Here is a 13628-nt window from a genome sequence, read left to right as displayed (position 1 = left end):
AATTCTGACATTTAAACTCAGAATTCTGACTTTATTCTCAGAATTCTGACTTTTAAACTCAGAATTCTGACTTTATTCTCAGCCAACGAGCCCATCAGCTAGCAACGTTGCTAGCTGACGGGCTCGTTAGCGTTGCTCTGAGCCAACGGCTAACCGAGTGTAGCTCTTGATTGTTCTTTCGTTATAGAGCATCTTCCTCCCACTAGATCCAGCTGATCGTTTACTCTTTGATCTACACTGACCACAAACTAAGAACCGAAGACTTTTATTGTGAAATTTTAAACTCTGAAGAGTCATTTTTTTGTGTCATTAAACGAAAGTTGAAAGCAGAAAGAAGCGACGCAGAAACGGCGTCGTCTGTTTCATGTGATTTAATCAGTAAAAACAGGTCGTCATGGCGATTATGTCTTCAAAAACAATACAAACAGGAAGGAAACAACAAAAAAAAAAAACCCGAACAAAATGAAACGGGTGAAACGATCTGCAGGCTTTTAAGACGAGTCGGAAAGAAAATGAAAGACGACGAGTCCAAACTGGAATTCTTTACCTGTCGTGACTCAGTTCTCAGCTTTTCTTCATTCTTTTGATCATTTTGAGTCACGTTTCTAACGACTTTTTCTTTTTTTCCTGCCGTCATTTCTTTATTTCCGTCGTCTTTTTGCATCAATTCGTGTTGAAACGATTCACCTTTTTCACTCGACTCATTGCTGAAAGTCGCTTCAATCTCATGTTTTCACCGTTGTTGTCATTCTAAAGTAAATTTAATTGAATTGTTTTTGCATCCTCGCTGTAATCCATGAATCCATTTCCTCTCGCTTCTTCTTCTCCTCCACTGAATAAAGTCAATGTTTTATTTTGAAAACCAGAGGAAGAAGAAAAACAAACAAACAGTGGAGCCCAAAGAAAATGTAAAGTTCCATTAAAAGTGTCACGTTTAAAAGATTCCCCTCCTTTCTGGTCTCGACCGAGTGCTTCAAGTGTACACACACACACACACACACACACACACACACACACACACACACACACGCACACGCACACGCACACGCACACTTTTAAAAACACACTAAACAATGTCTGTGCAAAGAAAAATACAAAAAAACGATGAACTACATTCAGCTACAACAGCCTGTGATAGTGCAATAACACACACACACACACACACACACACACACACACACACACACACACACACACACACACACACACACACACACACACACACACACACACACACACACACACACACACACACACCGTGTGGTCTCAGTGGCGGTTCCGGGGCGGCGGCGCTCTGCGTTTCCCCTGCAGGATCTGATCCCACCTCTAAACACACAAAACAACAACAACAACAACATGAGAAGAAAACAAATTACAATCAAAAGAACCTCTGATACTTTAAGATGAATAAAATGATCCTTTTTCAACCATTTTCATCCAAATTAAAATCATCATGAAGCAAAAAAAGTAAGTTGGATCCTAAAAATGTAAAATAAATAAATAAAAACAACTTAAAATGTAAATAAACAGATGAAAAGTAAAGTTTTCTGACTGTTTTTATTCTTCTTGCTGTAGTTTATTATGGATTTATTCTTTCTGTGTCCCTCTCGATTAAACTGCACTATTAATGAAACTGCAAAAAGATAAAAACAACTTAAAATGTAAATAACATTTGATAAAGTTGAAAAGTTTTATTTTAAATAAAGTAAAACTGTTATACTATTAGATATACTAATATAAGCCCAGAGCCTCAAAACAGCAAATATTTTATTGGAGACTTTAGAAACCGATTTTGCTCATTTTACTCTTTAACATTTAGAAAAAATGGCAAATTTAAGTTGGTTTATTAATTTTTTTTTTATTTTGCCATTGAATTTTTTTTTTTTATTTCCAGTTTTTTTTCCCAAACTCTTTTTCCCCCACCAACTCTTTCTACTGGTTTTTTGCTCTTCTACCTTCCTCTTTTAAGCCATTTTAAGCAGTTTGCAGTTTTTAAGCCATTTGAGATATTTTAGCATATTTCTTCCCATTTTCAGTGATTTTTAGATGTTTTTCAAACTACTTTTGTTGTTTACATTTTGTTGTGATTTTATTCATTTTAAACTTTTTTAACACTTCATTTTTAGTTAGATTTTAGCTCCTTTTGCAGGAGAGTGAATTTTCTTTTTATTTACATTTTTTTAAATATTTTTTTCCTCAATCATTTTTTCATTATTATTATTTAAATTTTTGAAATTCTTTTTAGTTTGATTATTATTTCCAATTTTTTTTTTTAATAAATTAAATCTTTTAAAACATTTTCTAACTTTATTGTTGCTTTCAGTGCTGTTTGAATGAAGAGGAAAACTCGTGGGTTTTAATGATTATTTTTAACTCGAGATGAAAGAAAAACTTTGTGTTTTTGTGAAAAAGAAAACTGCTGAAAGGAAAACTTTGTGTTTTTGTAAATAAAACCTGCTGAGTGTGCACTATCCCGCCACTGACCTTCACCTTGCGTCCCATCCGGTCCTTCCACTTCTGAGCCACTGAGCTGTCGATCAACAGCAACCTGGAGGAGGGAGGGAGGGGGGAGGGAGGGGCCGTCAGTCCTCACCCAGGGACAGATTATAATCCCGGGGGTGGGGGTGGGGGAGGGGGTGGTACCTGGACGTCTCCTCGTTCTCGTAGCCCATGATGAGGTACTCCTCCCCGGGGGCCAGCGGGGGACACAGGCAGGAGGACGAGTAGTAGAGCGTCAGCGTCTCCCGGGGGATGTTGACCAGGGACGACTTCAGCACCTCCTTCACCTCGATGACGGCGGTCGGCTCCAGGCCCCGGTTCCTCACCTCCCTCACCCTCGCCCGGATCACTGCAGGGGGCGCAGGAGGGGGGTCCACAAGAGGCGGGTCCATGAGAGGCGGGTCCACGAGCGTGGAGACAGGGTTTATTGAACACGGGTCCCAGAGTGGGGGAATTCTAAAACCCCGGCTCACGCTGAAGCTTCGTTTTGAGCCGAGTTCATAGAGACGAGTTCAAAGTGACGAGTTCATAGAGACGAGTTCAAAGTGACGTGTTCAAAGTGATGAGTTCAAAGTGATGTGTTCAAAGTGACGAGTTCAAAGTGACAAGTTCAAAGTGACGTGTTCATAGAGACGAGTTCATAGAGACGAGTTCATAGAGACGTGTTCATAGTGAAAACACTGATCTTGCCTTCGTGGAAGTTTAGTAAATTTGACCCCGGGTGTGACGACGGGCCAGCGAGTTGAACAACCACATGAATTTCCCACAAATATGTTATTCACCAGTATTCATGAGGGTAATATACTGCATAGTTACAGTTACTTCAACAGAAACCGACTTCATCTGAAACTATGACCTGATCCAGTCCGAGTAACAGAGACGGAGGTCGTTTTAACAAAGAGACCGCCAGCGGGGGGGGGGGGGAAACCCTCCGGCGCTCCTCTGAACTCTGTTCCAGTCCATGTCGGCGTTCTGGACTCGTTCTGGGTTCTTGTTCCGTGACGACTGGAAACAGAACCTCGGGTTTTTTTGCCAAACAGATTCTGTGGCCAGAAGAACGACGCGTGTGAAGATCTGCCAACTCGTCCGCCTGCTGCGTCTTGAGGTTCTGTCTTTTTCCCTGTCTAATTTAATCTCCGTCGGGGGAGGGGTGGTGGGGTGTGGAGGGGGGGGGGGGGGGGGGGGGGTGGGGGGCAATAAAACAGGCCTGAGAGAAATAATGAATCTGAACAACAGGTCAACCCAGTTCACTGAGATTTCCAAGATAATTCAGTCGGACGTTTAAGTGGAATAAAGAAGGTTTTGATTTGAGGAAAAAAGACTTGGACCGGGATGTTTCTGCCCCTCCCCCGCCCACCGACACGAGTCAAGCTAGAGCTACACTCGGTAGAGCGCAGGACTATGCAAATAACGCCATATTTGTCTACAGAACCGCGTCGGCGTCGCTAACGTGATAGCCGCCAGCTCGTATCAATGCTAACTATGTAGCTCAGGGAGCTACGTCGCCAAGTGAAGCGCTGGCTGAGCAGGGAGCGTCGCCGCGGCAACAGACGCTGATCTCCTTTGAGCCGCTCCCATCCGCTTTGTACGGGAACATTTATTTAATTGTTTTTTTGGGGGGGATTTTTCTGGAAGTGATTAGCCGCTAACGTCCAGAATCTCATGGATTCGTCCTGAGATGATGATAAATCATCCCTGAAGGTTTCGCGCAATTCGGGTGAGTGATTTTTTCCGAAAAGTTAAAAATAGTAAAATACACACATATGTACAAATACATAAATTGATAAATTAATATATGCAGTGATATGCAACTTCCAAAACAAGAATAAATAAATAAATTAATGAATTAATAAGCAAATAAATAGATGATTTAATTTGTAAATGAATACATATTTGAATGAAAGATAAATTCATATATAAATATATATGTATATTTATATAAATAAATAAATAAATAAAAACATGCAGTCAAAAGCTTTCGTTGAGAAGGTTGAAAAATAATTAATTAATTAATAAATAGATAAATTAATTTCTAAATGAATAAATATTTGAATGAAAGATAAATTCATATATAAATATATATTTATATAAATACATAATAAATAAATAAATAAATAAAAACATGCAGTCGAAAGCTTTCGTTGAGAAGGTTAAAAAAACAATTAATTAATTAATTGATAAACAAATAAATAGATACATTAATTTCTAAATGAAAAAATATTTGAATGAAAAACAAACAAACAAACATATAAATGAATGCAGATGAAAGCATGACGTCTTGGTGATCAAGAGGCGTCACATGACAGAAGCGCCTCCGGTCCCAGACGACTCACCGTAGTTGTAGTTGTTCTTCAGGTAGGTCTTCAGGGACATCCGGACCGCCTTGCATCTGCAGCGGTCGACTGAAACGCAAGAGAACCTTGGTCAGCACTTCAGGAGGACCTCTTCAGATCTCAGCCGCCCGGGTCTCTGTCCCGCTACCGAGGCTCGCTAGCGATTCAGGCTAATGGGCGGCGGCGGCCCGAGAGGTTAGCACAGGAAGCCCGCGGTTCACAAGTCGGTTCCAAACCGCAAACTGCTCGGGTAAACGGCGGGGAATCAAACATCAAACATCAAAACTGAAGTTCAAAGTCGTCCCTCCATATTCACCCTCTGACGGTCCACGGAAATATGTGGGTACCTTCAGCTGTCTGGGATCGCGGCACAGTGGTGGTGGAACTCGTACTACAGACCCACTGGCGGTTGGTTCGGTTGGTTTCTTACCGGCATCGGCCTTCAGAGCCTCACAGCTTTTGGTCACAAGGACTCACACTCAGAACCCTACTGCCGTTTGAAACCCAGACCACAAGTTGGTTCCGTGTTTTCGTGACGTCCAGAAACCAGAGCGGAGAAAACAACCACAGTCACTCCGTCACTTCCTGGTTCCAAGACGTACTTTCTGGACGATGTACTGAACGGTAAAGGTACGGTCAAGAAACCAACAGTCCACCGCTGTTGATGATCCAAAGTGACAAAAAAAAAAAAAAAGTAGAGTACTACGCATTTCAGAAAGATTTGTCTCTGTTTCCATGGAGACGAAGACCGACACGTTACCGTTTTCAGGGACTTCGTACCGTTTGGGACTTTGCTCCTGAACTTGTGTTTTAATTCAAAGGAGTCTGGGTTAGGAGGAAACCTGGAGTCTGGTTTCCACTGGAAGGGGGCGGAGCCTGACGGCGGGGTGGGCGGTCTTTACCTCCGCTGGGTCCTCTGCAGTGCAGGTTGCTGGAGTCCATTGGGAAGTCTGGACTTGATTCTGTTGGTTTGAACCCAGAAAAGAGAGTCGACTGGTTACGTTGGATGTTTGGACGGAAACACACTGTCATGATGCACCTTTTTGTTTTTTCCTCCAAGTATCTGCACTTTACGTGACTTTTTCACTCTTCTTCCTTCCGAGACGTGAACTTTCTGCTTCGTTTCCTTGTTTTGGCCTCGATTAGGACGATTCAGTCGCATTGAAAGAGTTAAAGCTTCTGATGGTGACGGTTGTTAAATGAAGAATTTAAGATTGAATCATGAAAAGTGACCGACTTGAAAGACTTCCACAAACTGAGCCATGATGACGAAACAAGGGTTTACGAAGTGAGTCGGTACTTTGATCAAAGTCTGTTGTTCTGCTCTTGGTTTGGGCGTATTTTGTTAGTTTTTATGTTGTGATGGATCAGTGACCTGCTCAGCGTATGTCATCTATCAGCTGAGATCAAAGCAACGTCAAATCAGATAATGTGGAAACAAACGGACAGACGGTTTTACTGATTTTAAGACGAATGTAAGTTTACACCTATTTTACAACAATCTTTGTATAAAGCAGCGTCACAACCCTAACCCTACATCCTTTACCCTACAACCCTAACCCTACATCCTTTACCCTACAACCCTAACCCTACATCCTTTACCCTACAACCCTAACCCTACATCCTTTACCCTACAACCCTAACCCTACATCCTTTACCCTACAACCCTAACCCTACATCCTTTACCCTACAACCTTAACCCTACATCCTTTACCCTACAACCCTAACCCTACATCCTTTACCCTACAACCCTAACCCTACATCCTTTACCCTACAACCTTAACCCTACATCCTTTACCCTACAACCCTAGTCCTACAACCTTAAACCTACGACCCTAACCCTACATCCTTTACCCTACAACCCTAACCCTACAATCCTAACCGTACAACCCTAACCTTAACCTTAACCCTGACCCTACAAAACTAACCCTACAATCCTAACCCTACAACCCTAACCCTACAATCCTAACCCTACAACCCTAAGTGTAACTTTATCAGTGTGAAAATACTTCAAAAATAACTTGTGTCATCTTCACTGGTCCAACCTGGACTTGAACCAGGGACCTTCCTCGCTGTGCAGCAAATTGCCCTACAACCACTAAACGGCCGTCTTTTAGACCAACAGGAAGTGATCGGCTCCTCAAAAGGTCAAAGGTCGTCCTCACCTGGGTTACACCTGGCGGGGTCCTGGTAGTACGGATCTACGGAGTCAAACACAAAACAGTCACTTCATAGTATTTCTCGTTTATCTATCTATCTATCTATCTATCTATCTATCTATCTATCTATCTATCTATCTATCTATCTATCTATCTATCATCTATCTATCTATCTATCTATCTATCTATCTATCTATCTATCTATCTATCTATAAATATACAAAATGTCATATTTCAGTCGCAAACCCAACACATTTTCAAAATGACTCCAATCTTTTGGCAAAAAAGAATTAAAAACGCAAAAATAGCAAAATAGCTCACGGCTAAAAACAGTCAAAAAAGATGAAAAAGCTAAGACGAGGCTCCCAGAACCTTTTTGCTATAAAGTGACCAAATGACACAATGACAGCTTTTCATTTTCACCCTCAAACATTGTGTTGTTGATCCAAAATGGCAAACTTAAAATTGCTTAAAAATGGTCAAATGAATTAAACCTCTAAAATCGCTTAAACCACAAGAAAAGTTAAAAAGGAAAATCCAAAATGTAAACGGCTGAAACCACGACAGCTAAAATTCTACAACTAATTCAACTCAAAATACATATATAAAAAAATGCAACTCGCAAAAAAATGCTATAAAACATTTTTGATTCTAAATTGTAATAATGAAACTTTGTGATACGACCGTTGTGTGTCGACAAAAACAACTTTACAACTCTTATTCTGAAGTTCCTTCCTCGCAGCATTGGTGTTGCGAGGCGACAACAGAGTGCAGCTGATGAAACTCTAATGTCCCACTGTCTGTGAACGCAACACAGAGCAGCAGAACTGTGGTTTGCCTCCGGAGGTCAGAGGGCGGCCGGGGGCCATTGCTGTGGCCTGGAGGGGCCCGAGGACACTGAGGGTTATTATGGAGGGTGGAGTGGGAGGGTGGGGGGATGGGGGGGGGGGCTCGTATCAAGGAGCTCTTTGAGAACGAAGCCGGACAGGAAATGACTCATGCTATATCTGTCGCAGGCAGAAAAACCCTGGTCTCCGTCACTTCAGGGGCTCCGAACTCCTCAAACCTGCACGTTGGTGTGCACGGATTCAAATCCAAATACTGTATATCTACGTGTACTTTCAATGCAGTACCGTGGAAACCGCATGGAAAAAAAGTCTTCCACGTCTTAGAGCTTCTCCTCGGCTTTAGAATGAGGAATTTTCTGTGTTTCCAGGTGGAAGAGTCAGAGAACCAGGATGTTCTAGTGGATCTTCTAGCCTGCATCTCTATGTTGGGCTCCAGTGGGAGACCTCTCCAAGATGGCGGGAGACCTCTCCAAGATGGCGGGAGACCTCTCCAAGATGGCGGGAGACCTCTCCAAGATGGCGGTACCATGACCACGTGGTGTCCACAGGCGCTGATCGGCCGCGTGGCATCTAGTGTTTGATGTCTCTGGAGTGGAAAACGTCCGAACCGCCTCAACCTGGAACCCTTTGAGCTCCACCGCCACACCGCTAACCCGCCACACCGCTAACCCGCCACACTGACACACCGCTAACCCGCCACACCGCTAACCCGCCACTCTGCCACACCGCTAACCCGCCACACCGCAAACCCGCCACACCACTAACCCGCCACACTGACACACCACTAACCCGCCACACCACTAATCCGCCACACTACTAACCCGCCACACTGCTAACCCGCCTCCCCGCTAACCCGCCACACCGCTAAATCACCACACCACCACACTGCTAACCCGCCACCCCGCCACACCGCTAACCCGCCACACCACCACACCGCTAACCCGCCACACCGCTAACCCGCCACACCGCTAACCCGCCACACCACCACACTGCTAACCCGCCACCCCGCCACACCGCTAACCCGCCACACCACCACACCGCTAACCCGCCACATCGCCACCCTGCCACACCGCTAACCCGCCACACCGCTAACCCGCAACCCCGCCACACCGCTAACCCGCCACCCCGCTAACCCGCTAACCCGCCACCCCGCTAACCTGCCACACCGCTAACCCGCCACACCGCTAACCCGCTACCCCGCCAACCCGCTAACCCGCCACCCCGCCACACCGCTAACCCGCCACCCCGCCACACCGCTAACCCGCCACCCCACCACCCCGCCACCCCACCACCCCGCCACACAAACAAACCCAGACGTGAGCTACCTGGTCCCTCCGCCTTGACGATGGCCTCGGGCGAGATGCAGACGCCGCGGTCGTAGAGCGGCAGCTCGCTGCAGGCCAGGTTGTCCGGCCAGCTGTGGTTGTAGCGCTTCATGACCGGCTCGCAGCCTTGCTTGGCGCGCTCGCACACCGCCTTGCAGGGCTTGATGGGCTCGTGCTGGAAGTCGATGGTGCAGATGGGGGCGTACATGGCGCACAGGAAGAACAGCAGGTCCGGACTACAGCCGGTTCCTGGAGGGCGACAAGGAGAACCAGAGTTGGTGGGAGACAGTTTCTGTTTGGCGGAACAATCACACGTGATCACCATGACGACACAACGCTTAGTGTGGCTTTGGAGCAGCTGGAACTATAGATTACAGAGCATCTTCCTCCTCTAATCCAGATTATAGAGCATCTTCCTCCTCTAACACCAGATTACAGAGCATCTTCCTCCTCTAGTCCAGATTATAGAGCACCTTCCTCCTCTAATCCAGATTATAGAGCATATTTCTCCTCTAATCCAGATTATAGAGCATCTTCCTCATTAAACACAGATAATAGAGCATCTTCCTCCTCTAATCCAGATTATAGAGCATCTTCTTCCTCTAATCCAGATTATAGAGCATCCTCCTCCTCGAACATCAGATTATAGAGCATCTTCCTCCTCTAATCCAGATTATAGAGCATCTTCCTCCTCGAACATCAGATTATAGAGCATCTTCCTCCTCTAATCCAGATTATAGAGCATCTTCCTCCTCTAACATCAGATTATAGAGCATCTTCTTCCTCTAATCCAGATTATAGAGCACCCCCCTCTAATCCAGATTATAGAGCATCTTCCTCCTCTAACATCAGATTATAGAGCGTCTTCCTCCTCTAACATCAGATTATAGAGCATCTTCCTCCTCTAATCCAGATTATAGAGCATCTTCCTCCTCTAACAACAGATTATAGAGCATCTTCTGCCTCTGATCCAGATTATAGAGCATCTTCCCTCCTCTGACACCAGATTATAGAGAATCTTCCTCCTCTAATCCAGATTATAGAGCATCTTCCTCCTCTAACACGAGATTATAGAGCAGCAGTACAGTAAATCAGCAATGTGACCATTATAATGAATTAACTTCCTAAATCAAAGAGCTTTTATAGTTTTATAAGAGAAACAGAGTGAAGGGTGAAGCTCAATAACACTGCAGACGCCCCCTGGTGGACAGAAGCAGAAACGTCCCATGGATTGAACCCCAGCATGAACTAGATGTGGTTTTCTAGACGCTGCAGTTCCTGGCGTTGCTCTCAGCCTCTCAGACTCGGTGTGGAAACATTTCAAACTTGTTTTTTCAGTCTCAGATCAGTTCTCCTGATCTTGGGTTGGATTATTATTATTTTTTTTCTCTTCTTCTTCTCCTCTTCTCCCCAGCAGCACAGAGCCGCGGTGCGTTCAGGGACCTCGGCCAGCACCGGGCAGCGTCCCACACAACATTTTTTCCGCCAAACCCCAGATCGGCGAGGTTTGGCCGCGCCGCTTCACAATGAAGTCACAGAAACGTCTTGAACTTGTGACCCGAAACTGCTTCCTGGTTTTTGTTTTTTTTTCTTTTTGGCCTGAAGGTCTTTCATTAGGACATTTTTTTTTTTTTAATGGTTGCAGCTCAGTGCGTCTCCCTTTCCCCTCCCCGCTCCTCCGCTGCTCTGAGCCCGGCTCCAAGTTCCCCCGAACGCCTTATTGAAGCCAGATGTGGAATCAAACCGGTAACATCATCCGACCGGCCTGTTGATTCTGCGTCACGCAACAATAGTTTAAACATCAGGATCCTGAGAGGCGAAGCCCCGATTCACCCCGAACATCTGAACCCAGAGGCTTTCAACCTCCAACGAGCGGCTCAGACTCCAGAGAAGCTCCTCGATTCGCCAAATCATCACGGTGGCGCCAAACGCTGGTCGACAAGAAGACTTCAAAATCTAGATTACTTTGGCCAGATGATCAAAGGACGCTTCTAAAAGCTTTGAAAATCCTACAAAGCCACTGAGTGTTCCACAAAGCACCTCGTCTCACCTTCACCTTTGAAGACGTTTCACCAAATCTTCTCAAACTGTCTCAAACAAGTCCACTTAAACCTAGAGCTGCACTCGGTAGAGCGGCCTACAAACTAGAGCTACACTTGGTAGAGTGGCCATTAAAACTAGAGCTACACTCGGTAGAGCGGCCATTAAAACTAGAGCTACACTCGGTAGAGTGGCCATTAAAACTAGAGCTACACTCGGTAGAGCGGCCATTAAAACTAGAGCTACACTCGGTAGAGCGGCAGACCTTCGCCAGCACCACGCTCGTTTGAGGAACCGAGTTAGCATCGCTAGCATGTTCGCCGTTAGCTCATATCGATGCAAGCTAGCCTGCCGGGTAGCTACATCACTGTGTGAAACGCTGAGCAGGGAGCGTCTCCATGACAACAGATCTCCTTTGATCTCCATGTGGCGCCTCTCTCATCCGCTTTGCATGGGATTTTTAATTTTGTTTAGTTTTTCAGGATTTATTCAGAAACGCTTAGACATTAATGTCCCAAAATCCAATCCTTCGATTCTTAGATGATGACAAATCATCCCTGAAGATTTCATGCAATTCGGGTGAGTAGTTTTCACAAAAAGTTGTTAAAATACATAAATACAAACTAATAATTAAAGACATGCGGACAAAAAGTTTGCTGGTTGCCTCACAGTCGTTGGCGAAGGAAATTCAATAACCAGTTCTAAAAGCTGTTTGAAATTCCAAACAGGAAGTACAAACCTCCTTAAAACTGTCAGAAACAGCCAAGAATTTGACAATAACCTGGTTCAAATTCAGCACATTGTGGTGGACGAAGCCACAACGAGCAAATCAAGAACTATTCAGGCAGTTTGTTCCATAAACTCCATAAAGTGTCTGTTTTTTTTTTTTTTTAAGTGATAATCTAAATTTTTAATCATTGTTTGCGGTTCTACACTCTAGAATCTAGACTCTAGGTTGTGAACCATTGATGTACAATCAGTTTTAAAAGCGACAGGATCAAAGTAGATCAAAGAAAAAAGAAAAAGGAATTCACAGTTAAGTCCCAAAAACTGTTCCATGAAAATCCACAAGACTCAATCCAGCCGCCGGGTCAACAGAGTTCAGGACGACTTGGAATAAACAATTTAGAAACCAGCTGGAAGCCGAACAGGAACCTGATCTCCGCCGACGGCCGCGGCTCCAAACCGTCGTTCTTCAGTTTCCTGGCGGCTTTTCAAGACTTTGGGAGTCGAGATCCACCGAACGGCCCGACGCTCCCTTATCGGTTCTTTGTTCTGCTTTGCAGGACGGACGGCTTCTTATCACCACCAGACACCACCGACTCACGTTCTGCACCTTCTGCACGTTCTGCACCTTCTGCACCTTCTGCACGTTCTGCACGTTCTGCACCTTCTGCACGTTCTGCACACACAAGGTGTTTCTTTCTTATCTGGAGAAGGTAAATACGACACGATTGCGCTGGGAACTTGTTTTCACTGCAGAAAGACTTGAAGAAAGCGTCAGATCAGCTAGAGCTACACTCGGTAGAAACGTCTCAAGGTCATCTGATCTACTCCTCCACTCCTCCACTCCTCCGTCCCGGTCCTTTGAATCGCTTCATGTTTTCACCGTCCGACTGCTCCCCCCCCCCCGCGACCTTTGACCCCTGACCGCGAACCAGGGTGATGATGTCACCACATCATGTGACATGTCAGAGGAGAGGGAACTGTGAAACTCCTCGATATCAAAGTGAACCAAACTGATCCAAACTGAACCAAACTGAACAAAACGGAATCAAATTGATCCAAACTGAACCAAACTGATCCAAACTGAACCAAACTGAGCCAAACTGATCCAAACTGAACCAAACTGAGCCAAACTGATCCAAACTGAACCAAACTGAGCCAAACTGAACCAAACTGAATAAAACTGAATCAAACTGAACCAAAGTCAGCAAAACTGACTCAAATTGATCCAAACTGAACCAAACTGAACCAAACTGAATCAAACTGAACCAAAGTCAGCAAAACTGAATCAAATTGATCCAAACTGAACCAAACTGAACCAAACTGATCCAAACTGAACCAAACTGAACCAAACTGATCCAAACTGAACCAAGTCAACAAAACTGATCCAAACTGAACCAAGTCAACAAAACTGAATCAAATTGATCCAAACTGAACCAAACTGAGCCAAACTGATCCAAACTGAACCAAACTGATCCAAACTGAACCAAACTGAGCCAAACTGATCAAACTGAACCAAACTGAGCCAAACTGATCCAAACTGAACCAAACTGATCCAAACTGATCCAAACTGAACCAAACTGAATCAAACTGAACCAAACTGAACCAAACTGATCCAAACTGATCCAAACTGAACCAAACTGAACCAAACTGATCCAAACTGAACCAAACTGATCCAAACTGAACCAAACTGATCCA

At 44.6% G+C, this 13628-nt stretch overlaps 1 protein-coding gene across 2 annotated transcripts; it reads right to left on the bottom strand.

Moving 5' to 3' along the window:
* Positions 1-355: 355 nt before the first annotated feature.
* LOC308131544 (secreted frizzled-related protein 3-like) lies at positions 356-9574 on the bottom strand. 2 transcript variants are annotated; one of them, XM_080498304.1, is made up of 7 exons: positions 9165-9568; positions 6998-7033; positions 5735-5794; positions 4833-4901; positions 2644-2848; positions 2485-2548; positions 356-1326 (listed from the first exon to the last, which is right to left on the bottom strand). In XM_080498304.1, exons 1-7 carry the CDS (start codon positions 9487-9489, stop codon positions 1267-1269), a joined length of 819 nt encoding a protein of 272 aa, XP_080354430.1. In that variant the 5' UTR covers positions 9490-9568; the 3' UTR covers positions 356-1266. The 2 variants fall into 2 exon arrangements, with proteins under 2 accessions (XP_080354430.1, XP_080354431.1); XM_080498305.1 differs by lacking the exons at positions 5735-5794; positions 6998-7033 and having other exon boundaries at positions 9165-9574.
* Between the last annotated feature and the right edge of the window lie 4054 nt (positions 9575-13628).

Source organism: Blennius ocellaris (assembly GCF_963422515.1).
Source record: "Blennius ocellaris genome assembly, chromosome: 6".
In the NCBI taxonomy this organism is placed as follows: Eukaryota; Metazoa; Chordata; class Actinopteri; order Blenniiformes; family Blenniidae; genus Blennius; species Blennius ocellaris.
The sequence above is the reverse complement of the archived record's forward strand: the minus strand, read 5'-3'. Positions and strand labels throughout refer to the sequence as shown.